The 27,277-nt window shown below is 42.3% G+C and overlaps 1 protein-coding gene and 1 long non-coding RNA gene across 2 annotated transcripts in view; one reads left to right on the forward strand and one right to left on the reverse strand.

The window, feature by feature from the left end:
• GRM3 (glutamate metabotropic receptor 3) overlaps window positions 1–27,277 on the forward strand; it is a 220,301-nt gene that overhangs the window by 117,539 nt on the left and 75,485 nt on the right. The window contains exons 2-3 of the mRNA XM_060632366.3: window positions 4,046–4,657; window positions 25,584–26,439. Of these exons, the coding sequence (XP_060488349.1) occupies window positions 4,190–4,657; window positions 25,584–26,439 (1,324 nt within the window). The 5' untranslated portion in view covers window positions 4,046–4,189. The remainder of the gene's footprint in view (window positions 1–4,045; window positions 4,658–25,583; window positions 26,440–27,277) is intronic.
• On the reverse strand, window positions 22,327–25,862 carry LOC132679133 (uncharacterized). The gene is made up of 3 exons (XR_009609986.3): window positions 25,593–25,862; window positions 23,748–23,949; window positions 22,327–22,487 (listed from the first exon to the last, which is right to left on the reverse strand). It is a non-coding gene; the product is annotated as an uncharacterized LOC132679133 (long non-coding RNA).

The following is a 27,277-nucleotide window of genomic DNA, read 5'->3' on the forward strand; positions in this document are numbered from 1 at the left end:
AGAACCCCTTTCTCTACTTTAGTTCCCCTTTACTATGCCACAAATAAAATAGTCAAGAGTCATCTGCAAACATACTAGTCATGGATGTCCCTGTCCCTTCAAGGAATTTTTGTTGAGTATCTTCTGGATTGCAGGCAGACATTATGCCAGGTCCTGGATACACAAACATAAATAAAATACAGCCCCTACTTGTGAAACAGGTAGACTAATATATATTATTACTTTCAGTGTAATGTGATGTTGCCTTTCAAGTTGGCTTTGGACAAGAGGATTTTCTTTCTTTTTTTTTTCTTAAGTTTATTTATTTACTTTGAGAAAGAGAGAGAGAGAGAGAGCATGAGCAAGTGGGGGAGGGGCAGAGAGAGAGAGAGGGAGACAGAGAATCTTGAGCAGGCTCCATGCTGTGAGCACAGAGGCTGACATGGGGTTCAAACCATGAGATCATGACCTGAGCAGAAATCAAGAGTCAGACGCTTAACCAACTGAGCCACCCTGGCACCCTGGCCAAGAGCATTTTCTTAAGAGAGAATTAAGCTTTCCATAAACTGTAAGGTCGTCTTTACTCTTTGAGTAGTCAAACTTTCTACTGACCCGGGAGATACCTACCTGTTTTTCAGATACACGGTAAAGTTGTGTTGATGACCTTCTTTTAATTAGCTCTTCTCTTTTATTAGACACATAAAACAATTATTTTATAGAGCAATTTCTGCTTCTTTATCATTCATGATAATGATCACAGTGTCTTTTGCCTTCCATGGCAGTGTTGCTTCAAAGGGAATTACACACAGAGATCAAAGAGAGACCAGAAATTGATATGAAACATATATATATATATATATGTATGACAGTATAAACTTTTTTAAAAATTTATTATTAGGGGCTCCTGGGTGCTTCAGTCCATTTAGAGTCCAGCTCTTGGTTTCTGCTCAAGTCATGATCTCACAGTACAGGGGATTGAGACCCGCATTGGGCTCTGCACCAACAGAATGGAGCCTTCTTGGGATCCTCTCCCTCTTGCTCTCTCTCTGCCCTCCTCTCTCTCCTCTCTCTCTCTTTCAAAATAAATAAATAAACTTAAAAAGATTTTTATTATTAGACTTTCTAGTGCCCCGTGGCAGATCTCCCGGAGAGGCTCTGGGCTCACGCTGCGCGTTCCAATGACTGCTGCTGTCATTGCTGAGGCTCACACCTAAATAAACAAAACAAAACCCGGATGACTCACATGTCTCAAGAAAACAATCTATCACTTGCTTCATGCAAAAGGAACAGAAAGCATGTGGAAATCTGGGCTTTAAAGGGCACTGCAGATGTGCCTGGGTGGTTCAGTGGGTTAAGCGTCTGACTTCAGCTCAGGTCATGATTTCCGGGTTTGTGAGTTCTAGCCCTACGTCACGCTCTGTGCTGACAGCTCGGAGCCTGGAGCCCGCTTCGCATTCTGTGTCTCCCCCTCTCTCTGCCCCTCCCATGCTCACGCTCTGTTTCTGTCTCTCAATAATAAACAAACGTTAAAGAAAAAAATTTTTTAAAAATAAATAAAGGGCACTGCTAACATGAGAAGGGAGAAATGTCAAAACTGTTAAAGTACATACTGAACTAGTTCCTGTCTCTTTTTTTATTGTTGGGTTTTGATTTTTTTCTTCACGCCTTAAAAATCCTCAATGTTGTGCCATTTTATTTATTCCCAATGAGCAAAGAAACAAATAAGAACTATAATAGTAATAGCAAACATTTCTTGAACTAGCTACAGTAGGAATATAAAGCAGGATTTGAGCAGAGAAGGAAGAGAGGCAAAAATTCTTGGCCTTTCCTGGTAGTGATTATTGAGTCTTTAATGCTAAGTGGGTGTTTGCCAGACAGATGGGTATAGAAGGGCATTCACGGCAAAGGGAAAAACATGAGCCACACCAGGCGCCATCAACATGCTGGAAGTCCTCTCAGGTAAACATAGTTCAGTAATGGCTGAGGAGCAGAGGTAGGAGGGAGCAGACGGGCCTGGTGAACAGTAAGGCTTGACAGCTAGCCAGGGACAAGATTCTGGAGCACAAAGAAGTAAATCCTTCAACCTAGAGGCTGAAGGAAGTCAGTACAGACTGGTAGGAGACGGGCCATTCTGAGCGGCAAGTAAGACTCTGCATTCCTCGAGTGCCTCCTCGGGTGGGCCACCATTCAGATGACGAACATTTACCGACAAAGCTGACAGCACACAGCTGGTGCGGTTTTCGGACATCCTGACCAAATGGAAGACCAGCCCGGAGGACCCCCTCCCTCGTCAAACCCCACCAATACACAATCACGTACAAAAGCAGGAGAGCGGGCAGGTACACCAAACCGCACACAGAAACACGCAACAGCACCCTGTCAGGAGAATGTTCCAGGAATCTCTGCCATCACCTCTCACCGGACTCTAAAAATAATAAGCTTACCTCATCTGGGGAGAAGGGCGGCGCACAGGCGGCACGAGAGGGCCGGCTGGTGTTTGCTCCGGTGCTAGGTAGGTAGGTAGGTAGGTAGGTCTGCTGGCTTGTGTACATGCAACTGGGCTACTTCACACCAGGATTCTGGAATGTTCTCTAGGAAGACCCCAGTCTACTGTCAAAAACATGATTATCACGGCAGGGCTTTGCCTGCATCCTTGAAGGTGTGTTATGTTCTACCCTATAATGTAAAAAGAAGCTTGACTTCTGGAAGCGTCCTAAGCCACAGTCTACTGCACAGACCCCACCACTGGTAATCACTACACCCCTCTGAACGTGAGGCCACATCAGGAGTTGCCTAATGCTGGCTGGAGGAGGCAGCTATCGGCGGCAATTGGAACTTTCCCCCATCACCTGCAGTCCAGGTGATACCATACAAATTTGAAAATGTTGTACTTGAGTAAGGTTATCTTCTCCTAACTGATAAAAACGTGCCTTGGGGGCCGGCAGCAGGTCTGTAGAACCTCCTGCGATGGTCGGTCGTGTTAGTGAGAACAAGAGCCTAGCACGGAGGGGTTATAAACAAAGAGGTGGCGTTGAAGGAAGCTAATCAGGTAAACTTTACAGGACTTAGTAGCTAATTAAGGGTGGAAGCGGGGAAAGTGGGAAGGGCTCAAGCTTGCAGGTTCCCGGCATGAGCACCTGGATACAAAGAAGATCCAATCGCAGAGATAAGCGAGAGTCTATAACCTACAGACCTTGAGGTGTCACAGGGATGTGTAGGCAGGGCTGTTTAGCAGGCAGCTAACCTAGGAATCATTTCAGTGAGAGCTGAAACCTTGACAGTGGATGACCGAGCCTGGGGTGGGGAGGAGGTGTTCAACAATGAAATTTGAGATGTAGAAGAAAGAGAACAGAAACCTAGGAAGCTGGAGCAGGTAGAAAGTAGTCAGAATTTCAATGAAGTTCAAGTCAAATGAGGCCTACAGTGGGGTTAGTGGATTTGAAAACTTAGCAGATCAGTAGTAGCTTTTTCCAGAGCCGCCTTTTTTTTTTTTTTTTTTAGAGCAGTGAAGGCAGAATCTTGATTGCAGCGGGCTGAGAGTATGTAGAATAAAGGAAGGACAGGAATGTGATGGCAGAAATGCAGAAACGGTGAAAGAGTCACATGGATGTTTTGTTTCATCCCCAAATGGAAAGAAAAGAGTGAATAAAAAGGGCTGGTCTATAAATGTAGCTGAAGGAGAAAGGATACAGATTCAATCCAAGTTACTGCCCTACCATTGACTGACCAGAGTCAATGACCAAGTAGGTGAAGTACTGAACTTGGCATTAGGAAAACCAGAGTCTAAACATCACCTCCATTCCAGGTACACTTTGACTGGTCGCTTCACTGTTTTAGTCCTCAGTACCCATTTCTGGGAGATGGAACCGCTAAGATCTGCGTCACCATGGGTTGTAAGGGCTGGGTGAGAATCCCTGTGGGGAGAGTGCCTGGTGTAGTGGTGCAGTATGTGTTTACTAACCGGTAATTTGAGTCATGATCCCTTCAAAGGTCTGATTGGGGACCCTCAATGTAATCACTGATGTTTTCTTTACCACTTTTGTTCATATAATTTTTATCTCTTTAGGAATTTGGTAACAGGCTCTGTTAGTCTGTTCCTCCCTTATTTGAAGGACAGGCCAAAGATCCAGTTTGGAAATGAGAGAGGAGGACTAGCGGGCAACATTGGCTTCATCCATTGATATCTCCCGGAGGTACAGAAGCAGGATTCATGAAGATGTTGACAAGACTCCAAGTTCTCATGTTAGCTTTGTTTTCAAAGGGATTTTTACTCTCTTTAGGGGACCATAACTTTCTGAGGAGGGAAATTAAAATAGAAGGTGACCTTGTTTTAGGCGGTCTGTTTCCTATTAATGAAAAAGGCACTGGAACTGAGGAATGTGGGCGAATCAATGAGGACCGAGGGATCCAACGCCTGGAAGCCATGTTGTTTGCTATTGATGAAATCAACAAAGACAATTACTTGCTACCAGGAGTGAAGTTGGGCGTGCACATTTTGGATACATGCTCAAGGGATACCTATGCATTAGAGCAATCACTGGAATTTGTCAGGGCATCTTTGACTAAAGTGGATGAAGCTGAGTATATGTGTCCTGATGGATCCTATGCCATCCAAGAAAATATCCCACTGCTCATTGCAGGGGTCATCGGCGGCTCATACAGCAGTGTTTCCATACAGGTAAGATTGGCCAGCACTATTGTTAAAATGCTATGTCTCTTTGGTTTCATGTCCTGGGGAAACAAAAAGAAAATATCCTGATAATTGCCTTCATGGATAATATTAAAATATAATCGGTTATTTCAGTGGGTATTTGGTAATACGGGCTTGCAGACGCAACATTTCTCTAGCGATGAAAACCATTTGGAAGTGTCTCGGGTAGCTACTGTGGCATAACAAACTATCCCAAAATTCAGTGACTTAAAACAAGATTTATTATTATAATTTATAATAATTATAAATTGATCTGAATCTAAATTGACCTGAAGATCAGCTGGAGTGAGCTGATCGAGGTGGGGTTCAGCTGTGGGTGGCTCTATTCCTGGTTGTTCCTTATCCTCCACCTGGAATTGCTGGGCTAGCTCAGACGTGTTCTTCTCAGAGCAACGGCAGAGGTGCAAGGAAATGCAAAGTTAACTGCACGGGCCCCTTCCACGTTTCTGCTTTATCATTCCTTCTAACATCCTGTTAACCAAAGCAACTGACAGGGCTCAGCCCAGAGTCAAGGAGCAGAGAAATATGTCCTGCCCACAGGACAAGTGCTATGAAATTACATCACAAAGGATGTGGGTATAAGGTGACATGATGATTTGAAGCCATCCATACAATCAACCACCAGAAGAAATAGCATCAATCACCAGAAGAAATAGGGTTTTTTTACACTAATTTTTACTAAAGCATCATTTTGTTCAGAGACTAATCGTAAACAGTTTCTCATGGTGCAAATCTGAAAATGTATGCAGAAAAGCCAGTGAATTACTACCATGGCGGTGGGGGGGGGGGGGGGAACAATTCAGCCTGTGACTTAAATTAAGATAAAAAGTTGACAATTGGATCTTATAATTATGTTAGAAAAAGAAGGAACACATTATTCAAACTCTAGCAAGTTTTACTCACACGGTCACAGAATTTTAGAGATGGAAAAGAGCTGAGAAATTACTAACTCAACCTTCTCATTTTCCCAAGTCCCAGAAAGACTGGTTTCATGAAAACTCCTATTGGTAGGTAGCTCAAGAACTAGAACTCAAATCTTATGTACTTTTGTGCTCTTTCAACTGTTCCATATGGTTGCTATATGTTAGCTGCCATTCAATCTTTTTTTTTTTTTTTTTTTTGGTGAGAGGCACGAAGGTCACAATAATAAAAGTCCATGGCATGAAGGTCACAATAATAAAAGTCCATGATTCCAAGAGTCATGTTCTTTGCCTCTTACCAAATTACTATAATCAAAGCCCCAAGCACTAACGGAAGTCAGATTACATTCATGTTATCTTTAGATGTCACAAACCACTTAAGTCGGCTCTATTTGCATTGGAATAACCTTATTTCTATCTCCTAGATTCCTGGCATTTAAAATTCTATGTACAATTCCGTGCTGCTCTAAATGAGCTACTTCAAATTTCTTTCCTTCTTCAGAACACACCCTCATATTATGAGTAATTAGGATAATTGGTTTTTCATAAACACCCTTTGGCTTCATTAGGTGGATAGAAAATATTGCACATCTCAAAGCATATTATGTTAATTTTGCCACTATCTCTATACTTGGATCAGGAGAGACGGGATTTGCTATTTGAGAAGAGAGAATTAAAAGTATGTATCTGACATCTTTCAATAATAATCTCACCAGATGGGTGCCAATCATTTTATAAATATTTATATTATACCTGATATTACCACTGGTAAGAGAATATATATATGCTTTTCTGACCTTAGTTTCTTCAGTGCAATAAATTACACTCTACACCAGATGTGTAAATACCTGTTTAGCCAAAGTAATTAACAAACTATGCCAGGCAAATAGATTTTTTAAACTAATTTTACTCTTTTACTACCTATGTACCTTCAAAAGGCGGGGGGGGGGGGGGCAAATTGTTTTATTAAAAAAAAAAATCTGGGCTAGTAAAATCCTGTATGAGTTCACAAGGGAAAAAGCCACTTCTTAATCATCAAAGGACCTAGCTTATTATTTCATTCATGTGGTCAAAATTAACATAAAGTCACAAATGCTGATATGATTTCTGTTTCCACAGCACAAATAAAGAATCCAAAAGTATCATGCTATAATGAAGGATATCAATTTTGACCACCAGAAAGATGGGGTTATGATTCCAACTCCACATTTTTTAGCTTATGTGTAAAATAAGCAAAATAGGGGCCCCTGGGTGGCTCAGTGAAGCTTCTCACTTCAGCTCAGGTCATGATTTCGTGCTTTGTGAGTTCAAGCCCCAAGTTGGGCTTTGTGCTGACAGCTCAGAGCCTGGAGCCTGCTTCTCTCTCTGCCTCCCTCTCTCTCTGCCCCTACCCTCCCTCTCTCTCCAAAATAAATGTTAAAAGTAAATAAAATAAGCAAATAGCATCTACGTTGATAAGTTGTTGAGGGGATAAATTGATAGCATCTGTGGAAAATGCCTCACCAAAACACTATCATATTCAATAAATGGTAACTATTAGGTCCCCACAATGATAGGAAAAGTCAGTAGAAGAGCCACATCTAAAACGAACTCCATGGCCTTCCCAGTGGCCAAACAGTCCCATGAGGCCATTGTTGGTGCCCCATATGCTTCACCAACAAGTCAATCTGTATATATCCCTTGTGTGTGTTCTGCACTAGGACGAGGGTTAGAAAGACCACTAAGGTAAGAAAGAACACAGCCTTGACCTCAAGGAACTCACACTCTGGCTTCAGGTACAATATTCCTATGAAGTAACAGTAACTACAATTCCCAATATGTTCATATAGCTCACAAGGTCAGAAACAACATTTAGAAAGGTTTTGAGAAAGATGGATAGCATGAAAGTTGCACTGGAGGAAGGCTAAGTGGGCCACAGTGTGAAGGAGACACTGGATCTGAAGAGGCCAATTGGATATTGTGGCAGATATCCGTGGGCCAGAGGACGAAGGCCTTGACACAGTAAGGGAGTGAGCTGGAGAGGAAGCGCAGAGATGGCTTCACCCCTTCCTCCATAGCCCCCTGGGGTCCTGACTGCTCAGGCTCTCATTAGACCACACACTGGTCCTGGCCAAAGTAAACTAGGGGGTGGAGTGATTTGTCTATACACTGAATTTCAGACAGCTTCCAAGGAACACTTCCCCACAGGGTCTTGCTTTCAGCTAGGCATCATGAACAAAGAGTGGTCTTAGGGAGACCCCTTAGGGAGCTCAGAGAATTCTTAGCTATAGAGCTAAGAATTAAGGTGTGTTAGGGGCACCTGGGTGGCTCAGTTGTTTAAGTGTCTGACTCTTGATTCCAGCTCAGGCCATGATTTCACAGTTTGTGAGATCGAGCCCCCATCCAGCTCTGCCCTGACAACATAGAGCACGCTTGGGATTCTCTCTCTTCCTCCCTCTCTGCTGCTCCCCAACTTGCATTCTCTCTCTCTCAAAATAAATGAGTAAATTTTAAAAAAAGAAAGAAAGAAAGAAGAAGAACTAAAGTGTGTTATCCATTTGAAATAAATCTTTTAGTAAGAATTTTAAAACATAGTCAAAGGCAATCCAAAGCAATACATTTCTAATGCTGAATTTAGAGCACTCTTGTATATTAATGAAGAAAACATTTTAAGAGAGTGGATTTTTCAGGGTACCTCTCACACTTGCCTACTACTCCTGGACTGATTCTTCTCATAAACCCCGGGGTCTGATAACCGTAGTAACAGCATGTAGCCGGTAGCCACAAAGATTCATTTACGTCAGGCAACACTGTAATCCATTTTTAACTACTTTTGACTTCCTGAATATTTAATGGAAAGTATCTTTGCTTGAACTGAGCAGAGGGGAAAAAAGAGGGTGAAGCCAGAGAAGAAATGTACTAACACAAATCCACCACCCAGTTTGAAAACTTCCTATCATCTAATTGTAACGCCCAGTCCCAAACCAGAGCATAGAGTTTTCTGTTACAAAATTGCCTGTTGAGAGAGAGGATTTTAGAGAATGATAATAATCCCCCTACGTGAGCCTGGATTGCTTTCTTGGTGGGATTGCTGGAGGAGATGCTTTCTCTCCCGCTTCCTCTTCTTTCATTATCTTCTCACTAACTGGAAAGAACTCTCTGGAAGTCAGCAGAGGAGATACCTCCTGCTGTGTTAGCTCATACAATAGGCATTGTTTGCAGAGGGTGAAAACTGCATGAAAGAGGAAATTCTTAATGATTTACTGAGTTAAACTGTATCACCATGGATGAAGACCTTAATAATTATTTTCCCAACACTCTTATTAAGTAGCGCAAACCACTCTGTGGTTGTCCCTTTTATAAAGCAACAGTATTGATTTCTTAACTGGATAATCAGTGAAAGCTAGCACCAAAATCCTTCTTTATTAGCAAATATACATGGGATCTATTGACCTCCTCTGGTGATTCTCTTTAAGACGATTCTGCTCTTCCCCATAAGCTTGCAATCTACCCACTTCAAGGGAAAAGGGTATTTATTCAAGAAGAGTATCGGGTTGGTTGCCTTTAGCTGGGCCATTGTCTACAGGGTACTTATTTTGAAGCATTGTTCATGCTTGTGCTTTTTTAATTTTTTTTTTTTTCAACGTTTTTTTATTTATTTTTGGGACAGAGAGAGACAGAGCATGAACGGGGGAAGGGCAGAGAGAGAGGGAGACACAGAATCGGAAACAGGCTCCAGGCTCCGAGCCATCAGCCCAGAGCCTGATGCGGGGCTCGAACTCACAGACCGCGAGATCGTGACCTGGCTGAAGTCGGACGCTTAACCGACTGCGCCACCCAGGCGCCCCCATGCTTGTGCTTTTTTAAACAGACTACAATGAGAGTTCCTCAGCTGTCCATTCAAACATGTCCCTTGAATTGTTCCAAAAACGTTCCTCTCTCTTTTTCAGAGGATGTGTCATTTTTTTCAGTCTTTCTTGCCAACCTGGAGCACATTTTAACTGAAATGACAGGTATTAGTTGACCCGGTTGTTGTGTCCCTGAGTGTTAAAGTGACCTCAGCAACAAATGGGGGCCTGGGTTAGATGGCATCTAAAAGATGAGCTCATAGAAAGGGCAGAAGAGAGCCTTGAAAGGATCTCACTACCTCTCTCTCATGCCCAGGATAGTCAGACCCTTTTACAGGCAATATCCATATCTCAGGACCTTTCTAGCCCTGGGAGAGAGTCATTGTGACATTAGTATCATGACACGGATTTGGAATGCCATGCATTGCTTCCATCATGTCTCTGATCAGAATAACTCCTTAAACTAAATCCCTTGCAGTAGGTTTCGCGGATTTTATCTAGATGGGGCAAGGGGAACGGCACATCAAGACACCACTCTCTTATTCCTCCACCAATTCCACGGCGCAAAAGCTGTCCGCCACTGGCCAGTTTGTATTAAGCATTGCCCTCCCACCCAATGATTCATTTCTTTTTTAAATTCAAATACTTTAGGAAGAGTCACACACGAATTGCTCGCCTTATTATAACAGCATTAGAAAAATAATCGAAGGACTTGGAGATACAAAAGCCTTCGTGCAGTTAACTATGTCCAAGTCTCAGACAGACTGCCGGATGGAAAATTTTATACTTTTTCTGTGGATCAATAAATAAGGTGAACCTAGAGGAGAGTTTCTCAGCCTTGGCAGTATTGGGCTGGTGCTGCCCTTGTGCTTGGGAGGTTTATTTAGCAGCATCACCGGCCTCCACCCGCTAGACTCGATGCCGGCCAGCACCTGAAGTTGTGACATCCAAAAATGTTCCCATGCCTTGCCAAACCACAGAGTTATGGCCCTTCCCAACCGGCAATCACTGATCTAGAACAAGGCGCATTTAGGGCCGACATAAGGGAGATGTCCTAGAAATGAAACAGCAGGGGGTGTGAGGAAGTGAGTCCTCTGTCACTGGGGTTATTCAAGCAAAACTGGCCCATTTTTGAAAGTGAAGCAGCATGTTCATGTCGGTATTTGAAGTATACGGCATTTAAGGGCACTTCTCACGTAACCAAAATGCTCTACTATTGCGATACAGGGGATTACCACAGAAGTAGTATCTCAAATAGGAAGCAAATAAATAATTGGCTCTTCTCTGTCAGGCTCACTTTGAAGAAGCCCAGCCAATTGTTATTTCACTTGATTATGGTAGTATTTTTATGAGTTTGGTGAACCCGGCATCTCAATTACCTACATATTACAACCAGGGCTCTCATGAAAATCATTTTTCATCAGAAAATAAGCATCTATTAAAGCATTTATATTTTAGGAACATCAAGAATACTATTGTGTAGGGTCTGGGTAACATGGAGCAGAGAGAATATAAAATAAAACTTAAAAATAGACCTCTTAGGGGGCTCCTGGGTGGCTCAGTCAGTTAGGCATCTGACTTCAGCTCAGGTCATGATCTCACGGTCTGTGGGTTCAAGCCCCGTGTCGGGCTCTGTGCTGACAGCTCAGAGCCTGGAGCTTGCTTCGGATTCTGTGTCTCCCTCTCTCTCTGCCCCTCCCTGCCTCATGTCTGTCTCTGTCTTGGAAAAATGAATAAACCTTATTATTTTTTTTTTTTAAATAGACCTCTTAGGAGTCCCTGAGGCCTGTATAAGCAAATGAGGAGGTATCAAACCCATATATAAAACAGGCGTAAGAATAGGACCTGAGTATCAATTGACAGCATAAGCCCTAGGAGACCAGAAAGCGTGACAGAATGAGCAGAAGGCAGTGGAGATAAACAGGAAAAAGACATTTAGATCAGTGTAAACATCAAGCCTGTCTCTGAAGTCTCCCTGGAAAGTTGCTTTCTCATAGTCTCCCAGAGAGGATCTGCACATTCTTTCATGAAAGAGAGAACACAGTGTTTCTTCCACCTGGGATGTAATGTTCTTCAGCTGTCTGTAGGCCTTCCCAAACCCCACCTACCTTCAGTTCTCACTTCCAACCCTACCCTTCTTGAGAAACGCTTCCCAAGCTCCCACAACGTAAACACACATCACCACTACTATCTTATTAAATACCATTGTTTATTTGCAGATCTAGTTTTCCACCGACCGATAAGCCACATGAGTTTAGGAAATGCATCCTTTTGCCTGTGTACTGAGGGCACCAAGGATAATGCCTCTACCAGGTAAACAAATCTCGGACTCGGGGGGTCACAGCCACGACCCGCCTATTCCAGATTAGTCTAGGTGTTCATAAGTTTCAAATAAGCATTTTCTTACAATGGAAAACTGGGTTTGATGCAAAAGGACGATGATGTAGCAAAGTGAGAATGTGGGACAAAAGTTTCCCCCCACTCTCCCCTCCTCTACTGCCTGCATGTGGGCCACAAAAGATACCTTGATTTCAGTATCAAAAGATACCACAAAGATACACAAATGGGTTCTACTTCATTTGCGCTTAGAGTTGTCCAGAGACAACTAACCAAGTTCACAGAGCTGGGCACCCATGGCCATTCCAGATGAGGAGAGGGCTCTGTTCTTAGTCCACACAGAGTCATCAGAGGGCCAAGTATTGCCACAGCCTATGCTCATAGCCAATGCAGAAGAGAAGGAACCATCATCCTGACCTCAACAAAAGCAGAGTGACAGCATTAGAAATCCATTCACTAATCCATCTTTAGAGTGTCAATCACCAGAAAAGTAAAGATGAGAGTTGTATTTAGTAAGTTTAATATTGCAGATACAATGATCATGGCACAGATATGCTACAACTATACATTTTTAGCAAGGCTTTCCTAAAATTTTAATTTCAGCTCGGTGATTTAAAACTCTGCATGCAGACAGGGTTCATTTAAGCCTTCATTGCCTCTTTCCTCATGTCAAAGTTGGAGATATTAATGGTACTCTCTTCCTGGTAATTATAGGAATTAAATGAGACAATACATTTAAAAACAGCAAAAATAGTGTTTCACACATAATGAACATTTAACATTTTAGATTTTAGTAGATATTGTTATTGACATTATTAGTTTTTAAGTTTATTTATTTATTTTGAGAGAGACAGGGACAGCGTGAGTAGGGGAGGGACAAAGAGAGAGGGAGAGAGAGAATCCCAAGCAGGCTCCAGGCTGTTGGTGCAGAGCCTGACGTGGGGCTCAAACCCATAAACTATACGATTGTGACCTGAGCTGAAGTCAGACACTTAACTGAGTCACCCAGGCACCTCTGGTACTATTATTATATCATTATTATATGTTAGTTTGTTTTTTTTTTTTTTTTTTTTACTTTTAACAACTGCAGTCCAAGAGAAACAGTTCTTGGAGACATTGGGGGTCATTCAAGGTGAAGTCTCTAGTACTTTGCAAATAGTGGAAACAACATTAGGATCCTGAGAGCTTGCCTCCCACACTGCTATCCTGATCATCCCCTCGCAGAGCCAAAGCTTCAGGAAACTCCAACTCAAAAGTTATCTCAAATAGAATCTTTTTATTTATTTCCTTTCCAGACTTTTCATTCTTTTTTTTTTTTTTTTTTCAACGTTTTTTTTTTTTTTTTTTTTTTATTTATTTTTGGGACAGAGAGAGACAGAGCATGAACGGGGGAGGGGCAGAGAGAGAGGGAGACACAGAATCGGAAACAGGCTCCAGGCTCCGAGCCATCAGCCCAGAGCCTGACGCGGGGCTCGAACTCACAGACCGCGAGATCGTGACCTGGCTGAAGTCGGACGCTCAACCAACTGCGCCACCCAGGCACCCAGACTTTTCATTCTAAAGCAATTTCACAAAGCTGATTGTTTTGAAACCTCCCCTCATTGTTCCTGCTTCCCCTCCTCAAAAAAAAAAAAAAAAAGGGGGGGGGCAATACTGTTCAAGGACTTTATCACCGGGAGGGAGGCAACAGCAGTTTTAAAATGCTTTTGTTAACATTGTTTCATTGTAGAAATTTCTCACCAGAGGTAATTATCTAAGATGCACTGGTTGGTTGGTTTTGGTTTGTTTGTTTTTTTTCTTTGCTTTGGGGTTAATTTATTCCTTAATTAATTCCCCTTCTGTCGTGTTTATTTGGAAACTACTCTTGTGAAAAACAAGAGGTTACCATCAGGACCACTGTCCAATAGGCAAGAGAATGGCCCATGGCTGAGAACGAGCTTTTTTTTGCCATCACATGTCTTTGACGGAGGTCATAGGATGAAATGCAAGGAATACAGACATTCCTGACATATCAGCAAGTGTTTTATACTGTGAAATAGATGAATAGGTAAGCTAATTGAATTAGGACTCCTGACACCTTTAGCTAAACCTAAGATGTGATTTTGCTTTAACAACACAAAGTTCTCTTTTCAAATTACCATTAAACATGTGCCTTTTAAATGGATCAATACATAAGGCTCAGGATTTCAATACGGAAGGAGCCAACACTTGGCAGTTTATGATAATGAAAGTTCATTGATTTAATGTAGTAGAAGTGCTTTTACTGGTCTATGAAAAATGCAGTTGAAAACTTACAGAGTGTTTTTCTAATTAATGGACTTTGGAAATTTAAGAACAGTGTTCCAGAAACACTTGGAGTTAAATTCTAAGCAAACGTTGATACTCCAGGCAGTATATCAGTGGGACTTTGGACACTGAAATTGTGGTGTTGCTATTTCTGACATCACCACCTGGTATGTTATGGAAATCCCTCTGTTACTAGTGACAAACCCTTGATTCTTGCCAGCTCTGACTTTACCTTCCAATAGAGGGAACTGCAACACAGGGGAGAATACAATAGAAGCAAACACTTTCAAAAACTATATTCCAGATTTAGACCGGATTTCCTTGCCAAGTGGTCAGAATGGCAAAGCATCTTGAAACATTTGCCATCACTTAATAGGGCTGAATTTGTAGGGCATGCATCCCAGGGACCCATTGGTTTCTCCCAGGCACTGTGCCTCCGGTTTGGGGAGCTGCCATCAGGTTCACAGTGAGGCCTCGTAGGACACAAACCAGGCAATTGAGCTTCCCCAGTGTGGAAAACAGATGTGATCGAACACATCATCCACAATTTGTTCAGAATTTTTCCATAGAAAGTACCTTTCCGTAGAAGTAAAAACTAAACGTATGTCGTAAGCACATCTCACCTATGCTTACACAGTAGTTTTAAGGAATGTCACTGGGAACCAGATTTAAAGAAGTCCAACAGCCCACACAAGTTGGTGCCACCCAGCAAATTTCAACTGTTACCAATGGCCACTGAATGGACTCTCAGTGTTCATTTCCACGTTAAAGAAAGGCTTTAGCAGGGATTTAAAAGTTCTTTACCCTTTCTATTCTGTCCAACGACCAGTATTATTTATGACCTGCTTCTTTCCAAGAAGGATTGAAGGTGGCCTGTAAGGACATGAACAGGATAACAAAGAAGACACAAGTATTTGGGTACTACCAACCAAATAAAAGAGGTTTTTTTTAAGTTTGTTTGTTTGTTTGTTTGTTTGCTTGTTTATGAGAAAGACAGAGAGAGAGCAGGAGCAGGGGAGAAGCTGAGAAAGAGAAAGAGAATCCCAAGGAGGGTCCGGTACAGAGCTCAATGCAGGGCTCCATTTCACAAACCATGAGATCATGACCTGAGCCAAAATCAAGAGTCGGGTGCTCCACCGACTGAGCCACCCAGGGTCCCTCCAAATAAAAGTTTTAGGTGGGCTGAGATTTTCCATTAAACCTCCAATCTTGATATTTCTAGTATGAACTTATTCATCATTACTGGGGTTACATGAACTCACAGACTAAGTCAGGATGAGTGTTTTGTTAATCTTATTACCTTTCCCTGACTCTTTCAAGTTGGATGTCATACAGTACAGCGTTTTTGTATTTATTTTTCTTTTTTTTTATTCGAGAGAGAGAGAGAGAGAGAGAGAGAGAGAGAGAACATGAGTGGGGGAGGGGCAGAGAGAGAGAGAGAGAGAGAGAGAGAGAGAGAATCTTAAGCAGGCTCCATGCTGAGTATGCCTTGATCCCACGAATCACGAGATCATGACCTGAGCCAAAATCAAGAGCCAGACACACTCAACCGACTGAGCCACCCAGGCACCCCCACTATAGCCTTTTTTTTTAAACACAACTTTAAAAGTCACGTCATTCCCTTAATTAAAAATTTTAATGGTTTTATTTTGTAAACAAATCCAAAAATGTTTAGCACATGCTAAAATCCAAAACACTTAGCACAGCATATAAAACATATAAAACACTTATAAAACACTTAGCAGTGTAGCTACAGTCCCTCTGTTCTTTGCCTTCTACTAAATATTGCAAGACACTTGGTGCCCTGATAATACTAAACTATCGGATACTATTAAAACAAAGACCCTTCTCTATGTATTCTTATATCCTTCTCTCTTTCTCTGGTGACGTTTCACTGATCCTTCAAGATCAAGCCCACAAGTTTCCTCTCCAGGAGGGCCTGCCGTGACTCACCCGAGTGTTATTAGTTGCTCGTTCACCTGTGTTTTTGTATAAGTTTGTATACACGTACCTCAAAATTTTAAACCTTGGCTATGTTTTTTTCTTTCTTGCACCAGACTATAGTTTCATGGAAGGCAGTAGGGGTACCTTACTCATGACAGAAAAATCTAGAGTTTAGAAGAGTGCCTTATACCATTGGCACTGATCAAAGTCCGCTGAATGAATGACTGCTGGGTGAGACGTTACCATCATCTCTCTCACTATCTGAGCCTTTGCTAAGTGCCAGCCCCTGAGTTCAATACTTCACTTGTGTTGTCATTTCATCCGCGCATAACTTCTCAAGCAAGGGACTACTATTATTTCCTTTCTACAGACGAGATAACTGAATCTTAAAGGAGTTAAAACAATTCGCCTAAGGTCACGCAACTGGCGAGGGAAGGAGCGGGGCTTCCAAATATTGGCCTCTTTGATTCCGCTCTAGCGCAATGAACCAATACACTATTTGCTTTTCTTCCTGACACCTCTGTTGAAGTAGTGAACAGCCAAGGGGGAAACCATGAATAACACAGTTCTATTTGCTACAAATCATGTGGTATGTGACCTTCTGCCCTAAATTATTGCCCCAGGACCTCAGGAGGAAATAGTAACCTTTTTTTTTGTTCAACCGGGCCACAGCCCTCATCTGCCCCCAGGCGTAGCAACAACTTTTGGCCTTTGGTTAACAGCTAACAAGGAAAGAAATGCCTCTCTCATTGGTAAGACTATATTTGTCATGTTGTCGTTAGGCAAGTCACTTCAGGGGTCACAGAAAACATGGTTTAATGCAACTTGTGGCTCTGTTAAGTCCTCGAACAGGCATTGTCGAAAATCAATCCCCGAGGTATGAAAAGACCTGCTTCTAACGGATCTGTCGGTGTCAAGTCCCCCTGGGAGCCATGCTTTTGCAGGCCTTCCTGGCAAACACTAACACACTCTGGACCAGATCCGACATAGACCTCTTGATCCCGTTGTTAGTGACTGGGACCCACATGAATTCGGTTCCATGATTTCTCTCGAAAATTAATTCATGGAGAAAAAGGGGAGCAAAAGTCAGATGCCAACACATTCAGTTGGCAAAATACCTTCTGGCTCTTCTTCTAAGCACGTGCTAAGTCAGGATGGAAACAAAGTTATTCCTCCAATAGTGCCGTGTTAGGAAGGGAGCAAGACAGAGCAGCATTGTCACCATGAGAAACCCGACATGTCTTATAATACTGGTCCCCCAAAAAAACATGATTTGAGGAGTCCTATGTGGTTTGCATATCATTTCAGTTTTGAGAGCACCCAAATGGGTAACCTTTCTATTCATAAATCCATTTGTCACGAATGGAGAAAAGGAAAGTATATGATTGTCCAGGTTGTAAGCCACAGACGTTGAGTACAGCGATTTCGGGAGAGGTTGGGACAGAAATCAGGGTAACTTCAAGGCATTTTTGTAAGTTTTCGCCACAGATAAAGAATCCTTTGTCTGGACTGCCCCTACAAAATCATCAGGACTGAGTCAGGCTGTTGAATGGGAAAGGCAGTATGAACCTTTGACCAGTGTTCGGGGGCCACGGCATGCAAGAGTTAGTGACTTTTGCAGATTATACTGAGTAAACTGGCATTTGCTACACTCTATTATGTGATTTCCTAAATCCAGATTAATCTCTGGCCTTCAGTCATGGGCTGTAGTCAACTGTTTTCATGCAAAATGTTCCCAGATGTGCTGCAGGTAGGGCAGTCCAAAAAAAAAAAAAAAAAAAAAGACTAATCCTTTCCACAGTAACAATATGATTGGCATCCTTTATGGGCAGATAACTCATGTGATGTGAACAGCTTGGATTCCTCAGGCGGTTTCTCAGCTATATACCACCTCCAGTTGCAGTTTAAAATACAAACCAATCCGGGATTTTGTACAGCTGACAGTGCAACTTGGTCATTCGGAAGAGCAGGGTCGGTGAGGTCTCTTACCATCACCACTTTCACAACCTGCTTCGTGTACTCACGTGGGTTATGAGGTAGCAGATGGTTCAAAGTGCAGCTCTCAGTGTTTCTCTTCCAGACTTATATATAATCGCTTAATTAAAAGGATGGAGCCAAGCATTCAGGACTGCACGTGTGATAAAACAGCTGAAGTTGTTGGCTTAATCTTAGAAAACAGCCCCAAAGAGATAGATGAACGGCCAAGAATGCAAAGGCAAACCCATGGTGGCTATTATTGAATCTCCTGATTCCCAGGACAGCCACAACGAGTTATTTTTCAAATGCATATACTTCAGCCGTATAGACAGTGTTTCTCTCGGAAAGTAAACATTTGATGCCTCTCACCATCTGGAACTTTTGTAGGTAAGTACAGGTCCACACAAAAATGAGTTATCGGCATTCCCTTTAATGTATTAGCACAGTCTCCGAAGCCAATGACACTGTAAGTTCTGAAAGGCATCCTTGTGAAGGGACAATCTCTTGAGTGGGAAATCTATTTCCACTAGACTCTAAACTTGCACACGCCTTTCTGTCTTCTGTTGAGAAAAATATGTGGCACGGTGCCACCGCAGAAGGCACAAAGCTCATGTTTGAAATGGGTACGTCACAGACATCCTGAACGGGAAGAGGGACCGCATGATTGATGTGGAGCCTCACAGGCGACAGAAATTTCCAATCCATATTCCCTTTTCACATCAAAGAAAAGACTACCTGAGCTCTTTTTCACGGTTCACACTCTTTCGCTCTCATGATGAGGACATCACTGAAATGAAGCATGACCCCCAGAGTACTAAAAAGAAGAGTCCCCCTGACTTGCTAAAAAATGTTGAGAGAAGTAAAACTTTCAGAAACATTGGTCTTTAACTCAAAATACTCAACGGCACATAAGGATGGTTTTGATGCCGACAGTAGCATCACTCCACAATCAGCTATTGACTATCGGAAAGGTAAAGTTTTAGACATTCCCAAGAAAGAATAAGTGAGCAACTGATGACAGTTCTGAGTGTTTGGCTGCTTAATGTGTCTTGTATATGATGCATTTGTCTCCAGAAAAAAAACAAAAACAAAAAAAACTTCTCTTACCAGCTGATCCTAATATCAGCTCATTTGGTGAAGCCGGCCTTAGATACACATTTATATGACCCCTACTTTAGGTATATGTTGTTTGAAAATTGAGGTTTCAGGGATGAGGCCCTTAGTTTGTTTTTCTTAGAATGAAAGACAGTTTTATACCCTAAAGGGAATTGGTCTGATGACCAGATCCAGTTGATATAATATTGACTTCTTTTTATATACTCCCAGTTGGTGACACAGAAATAATGTGAAGAAATTGGTTTTAATCATACGAAATACTCTGCTTCAGATTCCTAAACGTCTAAGCCAATTCCATGTCTTATGTGTCATCTCATTTTAGTGCGAAATTGAATGTAATTAGTGAAGGATCCATATTGCACAGCAACTTGTTTATCAATAGTGTTTGAGATTATCTTTACACTGCCTGTTGGTGGCCAGTTATTTTCTTCCCACAGAAATCTATCCTTGTAATAGAAAAGATTACATGGGAGAGTAGCAAACTACCAACTCATTCAGCAATTCATTCATTTAACAAACATTATGGAGCATCTCTATACTCTGCAAGGCATTGAGGAAACAGAAATTAACAATACAAAGCCCCTGTCCTTACCAGTTCTCATACCAGTGGAGGAATTAGGGAACAGAAATCACCATATAATTTGATTAGTGCTATGAAGAAAATATGTATAAGAAAAAGAGTCTCAGCTTGACATGAGGTATCAAGAAAGAAGGGACCTTTGAATGGATTAGCTGAGCTGACAAGTGGTGGAGGTTACCTTAAGCAGAAGGAATGCCATGTGCAAAGGCATGTAGATTTGAGAACATCGTATGAAGTGAACGTTAAGCACAGACACAGAACATAATAAATAGGGGGAAACCACACAGAACTGAGCTCATCTGGAGGGGGAAGAATGGGAGAACGATGGCAGATGTTCAACAACAGTTGAACAGTTGAACAGTTGAACAGTTGGCCTGATGGACAACTATTGCAGATGAAGCCCATGCTAAATAACCCCTCGCAACTACAAAAATGAGGAAAATACAAGAAATCTTAATTTTAGATCATGTCATTTGCTAAATAATAGTAACCTGGCCAAGTCCAGCATCCTAAATGTTTCTCCTCAAGCCAACTGAGTCAATATATTAGTGACTTGCTGGGTTACAATGAAAACACGGCAATAGCTAGTCCTACCTAAATTCAAACCACCCAGAAAATGGACACACCAAGGTGTCTGACCACTGAACATAAAACTGTAATACATGCTACATGGGAGAAGGGGTTCGATTAAACCTGCATGCAGCCTCTCCAGGCCTAGGAGATAACAGGCTGTGCCATAAGGTCATTGTGTTTCTCGCACAAATCATGAAGTCAAACGTGATCATGATATTTATAGCTTGAAGCTTTCGACCTCACAGTTAAAATTTCCCAGTGGATTCTCAGACAACTGCTGTTATCTCTGAAGATGGCCAGTCAGAAAGCAAATGCTTATGGAGCCACTACAAAATACAGACTGAAAAATGAAAACAAAAAGTAATATATAAATATATATATATATATATATATATATATATATATATATATATATATATATTATTTGATAACACACACTCTGATAACAAGGAATGATGACTCATGGTCCTCAAATCAAGGAGTTAAGGCCTTCAGAAATTTAAAAGAAGACAAGCATGTTATAACTCGAAATATACCAGTGCTATCGCATAGTGAGAATAATTGCAGATGACAGAGGTTCAGAGCTGGGGTTGCAGAATGGATTAAGTGTGGGACATTGAGCACAGGGCCAAAATGCCTGGGATCAAATCCCATCACCTTTGGACTCTATAGCAAGATCCCAAGGCACTCTGTGCCTCAGTTCCTCAGTCTACAAAATAGGATAATGGTAGTATCCATTGCGTAAGATTGTTATGAGGATTAAAGCAGATAATACATCTACAACAGTTAGAACCCTAGGAGGCACGAAACTATTAGCACCATTAAAAATACCAGGGATCTTTAAAAGATTTTCCCAAAAAGGCAGTCTGCTGACAGTCACTCAGAGAATAGGGACTGTGGGACAGTTCCTCCCTGATGACTTCTGAAGAAGTATGAAATGGAATCTAAAGAGAGTAAACCCCTCAATAATCCACCTTTGATTTTAGCCACCCTTGGATTTCTGGTGCTGAACTGCAGCACTCAGCTTTGCATTTGTAACCTCATTTTCCCCTAGTTTTCTTCTCCTTTATTCACTTTTGTCATTTTCACTTGAATTCAGAAATTTACATCTCTCCTATGTTAATATCACCTTATTGCCAGCAAGGGAGTCTAGTCCTTTGGAAAAATCAAGAGATTGGACTTTAATCTTAGTTTTTCTGTTTATCGGTTGTGTAAATTCTGGAAATCCACTTCACCCTATGAGCTTCAGTTTCCTCATCTAGAAAACAAAAGGCTTAGGGCATCTTCATGGTTCCTTCCAGCTCTAAAATGTGAAGGTCTTGTAGCTTATTTACATTTATCTTCCAAAGTCACTGGTAAAAATTTAACCTTATATACACCTTCTTCCAAACCATTCTCTTTCTCAACCAATTCCTATCGCTGTCCCTTTTCCACAAGAGTGCAAGTAATGTCACTAATGCCTTGTTGAAGTCACGGTCCTCCAGGACTACAATTCTTCCCTAAATAGTTCCACAGAGATGTTCTCTAGTGAAATTCATTCTTAGTGAATGCATGCTATCCCTTTCTAAGTGCCTGCATGCTCTCTAATGAAAAAACTCTAGGGGCACCTGGATGGCTCAGTCAGTTAAGCATCTGACTTCAGCTCAGGTCATGTTCTCACCACTCGTGAGTTTGAGCCCCGCATGGGGGTCTGTGCTGACAGCTCAGAGCCTGGAGTCTGCTTCAGATTCTGCTTCTCCCTCTCTCTCTGTCCCTCCCCCACTTTCACTCTGTCTCACTCTCTCTCTCTCAAAAATAAATACACGTTAAAAAAAAAAAAAACTTTAAAAACTCTATTCTAGAGAGTTACCAAAACACATCCTGCTTACTGATTTATTTAATCTTAATTTATATTTCTTGAATTTCCCCTTCCTCCTTCTTTTTCACCCTCTGACAGTCCTCCCCTTATTGAATCCTCAAAGAGTATTCATGGGGATCCCACAGATTCATCTGCTGTTTCTCCCAGAATTCAGAGCTGGAAGCAAACTCAAATAACATGGGTTATTATGGGCTTTTGTTTAGTCTACTCTCCCACAATGATGCAAGATAAGATTTTCATTTAATTGTATTACCATCTCCACGTTGGGAAACATTCTCATTGAATAGAGGGAAGAGGCAAGAGGGATTGGGCAAGGTCTTTTCTTTCACCATCTGGAACTTCCCCAGCCAGTAAGTTTCTCTTTTCACCAAGTCTTCTCCTGAAACATAAACACATAACAGTACCAGCAACAACAAAAATCACTTTGCTCCAGTTTCGCATTCTGTGTTTTAGTCTCCCTAATTCTTACAGGTGCATTCCCATCTTTTAGCTGCCCATGGGGAGGCCCAAGGACCCGACACAGCCCTAGCACCCATCTCTTGTCACTAGTTCTTTTATCACTCAAAGGCCCCCATGGGTTCTTTGGAGACCTTGTCTTTACCGTCTTATCAAAACTATTCTCTACAGTGGGAGTTATTTTTCAAATCTTTCTCTCTTAGGCTATGTACCTTTTTAGAGTCTCTGTCCATGAGAAGTGTATCTCTACTTTTAAACCACTTTTTTTTTTTGCTAACGCCTATATAACTCAATCCTCGTTTTCCTCACTCCACTCCTACTAATAATATAATTGGATAGCTTTCTTCCAAAATTTCACATTACCTCCCCATCCTAAAATTGTTCTTCTTTTACTCTTAAAATGATGTCCAGTGTAGGAGTTCCCCTTATTCCTTCATGCTCTCTCAGAGCAACCATATGGCCAGGAAAGCAAGTTAAGAATGCTGCAGATGCCCAAGTTTTAGACAAATGAGATAGGAAACATCCAGCTGACAACTATCTGGAGGTCCCCCAACTCTGGTTCCAAGTTTTATGTTAGTAAGAAAACTCCTCCTACCAGCAGCTAGACAATCTGTGGTATAGGCCACGGCACAGCTCCTATTCTTCTCCCCTCTTCTTCCCACCTAGGTGTCCTTCTGTGCTCCACCCTTCAGATTCATAGTCACACACTATGCATAGTTCTAATAATTGCAATAATTGCACTTTGACTCTAGCCCTCCACTCTCCCCAACGTGCTACGGCTCATCGCGGCCCCTTCCCCGTGCAGGGAAACTTTTCCGCGTTGCCATTATTCTATGCATAATTCATTCTATCGTACAGCCTGCCTTATCTGAAAATTGTTTTCAGACATCCTGGAGAGGCAGACACGAAGCCACAGGATCCTATCGGTCAACAGATAAGAATTCTTTTCCTAAGCAGCTTCTCATTACTTGTACCCCTCTGGGAGAAGAAAGTTTGGGCAGCTTAGGATCCTTTCACTGTGACTCCTAGCTACCAGAAAATAATATTTCTGGGCATTTTTCAGGTCCTTTCATTCTCTGCCTCCCTGAGGGGGTTAAGGTCTTGACGAATATAACTTGAAGATGAGAAAACTGTAGCATCAAGAAGAGATGGCTTCTCCAGTGCTACCCAAAAACACCATTACCAAGCCAAGCCTGAGCGCAGACAGGGCTCTCTCTTACTGCCAGTCTGCAGCCATGGTACATAAATCCGAAGAAAGCCAGGTAATCAGTCTAGAAGTAATGACAGTACTTGCTTATTCCCCCATCAATCAGGCTGAGTAAACAAACAGCACTCCTATGTTCAAATGAATCGGTGTTGGCCATTTTGTTCAGGGTCTCCGAGTCCTGATAAAAGAAGAAATAAATGGCATACTAGCCTTCATCCACCCAGCCTCCCAGCCACTTACCTCTATTCCCCCAAATCTATCTGTATCCTAAAATTTCTTTTAGCAGGTTTTTACCAACTGCAAGAAAGATTTGGGCCTTAAATTTGCTTTATTTTGCACGGTAAATGCCAGATTTTCTAGCTGTTCTATTTGTAGTTAAGTGAGAGGGACCAGGATTTGAAATGATATAGAAAACATTTTTGATAGCTCTGGGCTATATCAAGTGTTGGTTTTAATAGCAGGCCAGATCTCCAAGAACATGCTGTGTGGCTGTGTATGAACTTGGCTGTTAGTTTCCTTTGCCAGATGAAATGATGATTAATCAGGACTCAGATGTCAGTTGTTTTATGTTACTTGTGCTCTTTGCTAACAGCTGCCTGTTTCAAGCTGTGCTTCCTACATGTCAAATGTAAACCTGAAACCACAATTTCCAGAAGGAAAATTTCAAAGTACTCATAGAGTATATCAGAATATTCAGTGTTGTTGCTGATTAAAGTACAATTAGTATGTTACGTAACTTAGCTGAAGTCAGTATAGAGACAGGAGGGTTCAGGCTATGTGAAGTATCCAGGAAAAATTAAAATAAACTTATTATGAGATGTACATATAACATGTGCAGAGATTTTAAGATAAATTTTTATGCAAACATTCAATGCATAAAATGCTCCTTGGTAAGCTAGTGAGTGTCATTTTCCTTTTTTATTGTGTAATAAATAAACACAGTGAACTACTCCTGGTAGGTGAATTATGACAAATTTAAATTCTTTATTCAAGCCTTAAAATTTTGAAGGAGACGGTTCTTTCTTGATCAGGTCTTTAATACTTCCTAACTTGCTTTTTAATCAAAAATGCCATAAGAATAGCATCTGTATGCTTTCTTTTCACATAGTCTAAAGAGAAACAAAATTTTAAAAGGAAAAGGAAAGTAAAGAAAATTTTGTCAAGCTTTTCAGAAGTTTAGAAAAGCATGTGCCAAAATTTGGAGCAGACCAAAAAGAATTGATTTTTTTTTTCCCTCTTAACCTAGATAATAAATGTCTAATTTGGACTGTCCATGTGGCATCAGGTTCCCAATTTAAACTCTTTCAGAGACTGCCATTTTTAGCAAAAGAGGGGGAAGTGAGAATCAGGCAACACCCAGGCTTTTTCTACACAACCGCAGCCAAGTCGTCTAAAAACCGGTTTGGCCAATTCCCTTGTAGTTCGCTGTCTGACAGAGCTGTAGCAGGACCCCAGAAACCTGAACCAACCACACTGAAGACACCTGAACAGGACCGATCTTTGCCCGGGGCCTAGCATAAAGTCTAGGACACAGAGAGCACTGCCCTTTTCATGTCTCTACTCTGCCCTTTCCCAAAGCATAAACATTTCCACTTGAAACAGCTCCCTAAAAGCCAAAACACAGCGCAGGGAAGCTTCTGGCAACGCGGTACGCAAGACTTTCGCGATCCAGAGGGGAAAAGGGAGCTGGGTAAACAGTCTGGTATTGTTCATTTTTCACGTGCATTTACCAGAAGGTTTCTAAAACAAGTACTTCTCTTTCTCCTCCTCCCCCGCCCCCCCCGCCCACCACCCCCGCTCCCCCCTCCCCAGGTGGCAAACCTGCTAAGGCTCTTCCAGATCCCTCAGATAAGCTACGCGTCCACCAGCGCGAAACTCAGCGACAAGTCGCGCTATGATTACTTTGCCAGGACCGTGCCCCCGGACTTCTACCAGGCCAAAGCCATGGCTGAGATCCTGCGTTTCTTCAACTGGACCTACGTGTCCACCGTGGCCTCGGAGGGCGACTACGGGGAGACGGGCATCGAGGCCTTCGAGCAGGAAGCCCGCCAGCGCAACATCTGCATCGCCACGGCGGAGAAGGTGGGTCGCTCCAACATCCGCAAGTCCTACGACAGCGTGATCCGCGAGCTGCTGCAGAAGCCCAACGCGCGCGTCGTGGTCCTCTTCATGCGCAGCGACGACTCGCGCGAGCTCATCGCCGCCGCCAGCCGCGCCAACGCCTCCTTCACCTGGGTGGCCAGCGACGGCTGGGGCGCGCAGGAGAGCATCGTCAAGGGCAGCGAGCACGTGGCCTACGGCGCCATCACGCTGGAGCTCGCCTCGCACCCCGTCCGCCAGTTCGACCGCTACTTCCAGAGCCTCAACCCCTACAACAACCACCGCAACCCCTGGTTCCGGGACTTCTGGGAGCAGAAGTTCCAGTGCAGCCTCCAGAACAAGCGGAACCACCGGCGCGCGTGCGACAAGCACCTGGCCATAGACAGCAGCAACTACGAGCAAGAGTCCAAGATCATGTTTGTGGTGAACGCGGTGTATGCCATGGCCCACGCCCTGCACAAAATGCAGCGTACCCTGTGTCCCAACACCACCAAGCTTTGCGATGCTATGAAGATCCTGGACGGGAAGAAGTTGTACAAGGACTATTTGCTGAAAATCAACTTCACAGGTAAGCAAGGAGCAAAGCTTTCCTCATTTTCTATGGGATAAACAGGTGGAATCAAGCAAGAATCAAATACCTCTGCCCCTGACCCAGAAATCTTCCTTTCGGAGCCACAAAAAAGGGTTCAACCTGTTACACAAATATTCCAAGATGCAATGTGACGGCTCTGATGTTCTTAACTTATTTTTGAGGGAATATCTTGGCTGATAGACTACCCATAATTGAAAGGCTCCCCAGGCTAGGCTGATGTGTGGTAACTACCTACATGCGGGCTATGCCACATTTGCTCTCTTTCTTGTTCGCCGTAGGGTATGACACGTGTGATATGGGCATTTAATCTTCTTTAGCAGAATTGGCAACTCTCTAAGGAACATGAACTTCCAAGCCCTCTTTGTGGGTGATTTGAGCAAAAGAATCTAATAACTTTCACAGTGGGTGAGAGAAAAAAAAGTCGCTGTTTTCCCAGAGCTTAATTAGGGGGGAAAAGGGGAAAACACTCAGACCATGGTGATTTCCAGGCATTTGAGTTTATTTCGTCTGTTATAAAGAAACGTTTCCATGTTGGCATTAAGAGATGTGGATTTTCTCAAATGATGTTATGAAACAAAACTTTTCCTGAGAGCATGAGTGTAAGCTACATTGAAGACTGATGGAAGTCATTTCAATACCGTGAATAGATAGGCAAAGGTGTATTTGAAGTGGCTTTTGTTTCCTCTTCCTTTGATTCTAAATATGGTAAACTGTTTCTAAATATAGCATTGCATTTCAATGCATTACTAACATAAAAAGCACAAAATTTTTAGGTTTGATTTCTTTACTAAGGCGCGTGCGATAGCAGTGCATT

Source organism: Panthera onca, chromosome A2 (genome assembly GCF_046562875.1).
Source record: "Panthera onca isolate mPanOnc1 chromosome A2, mPanOnc1 haplotype 2, whole genome shotgun sequence".
In the NCBI taxonomy this organism is placed as follows: Eukaryota; Metazoa; Chordata; class Mammalia; order Carnivora; family Felidae; genus Panthera; species Panthera onca.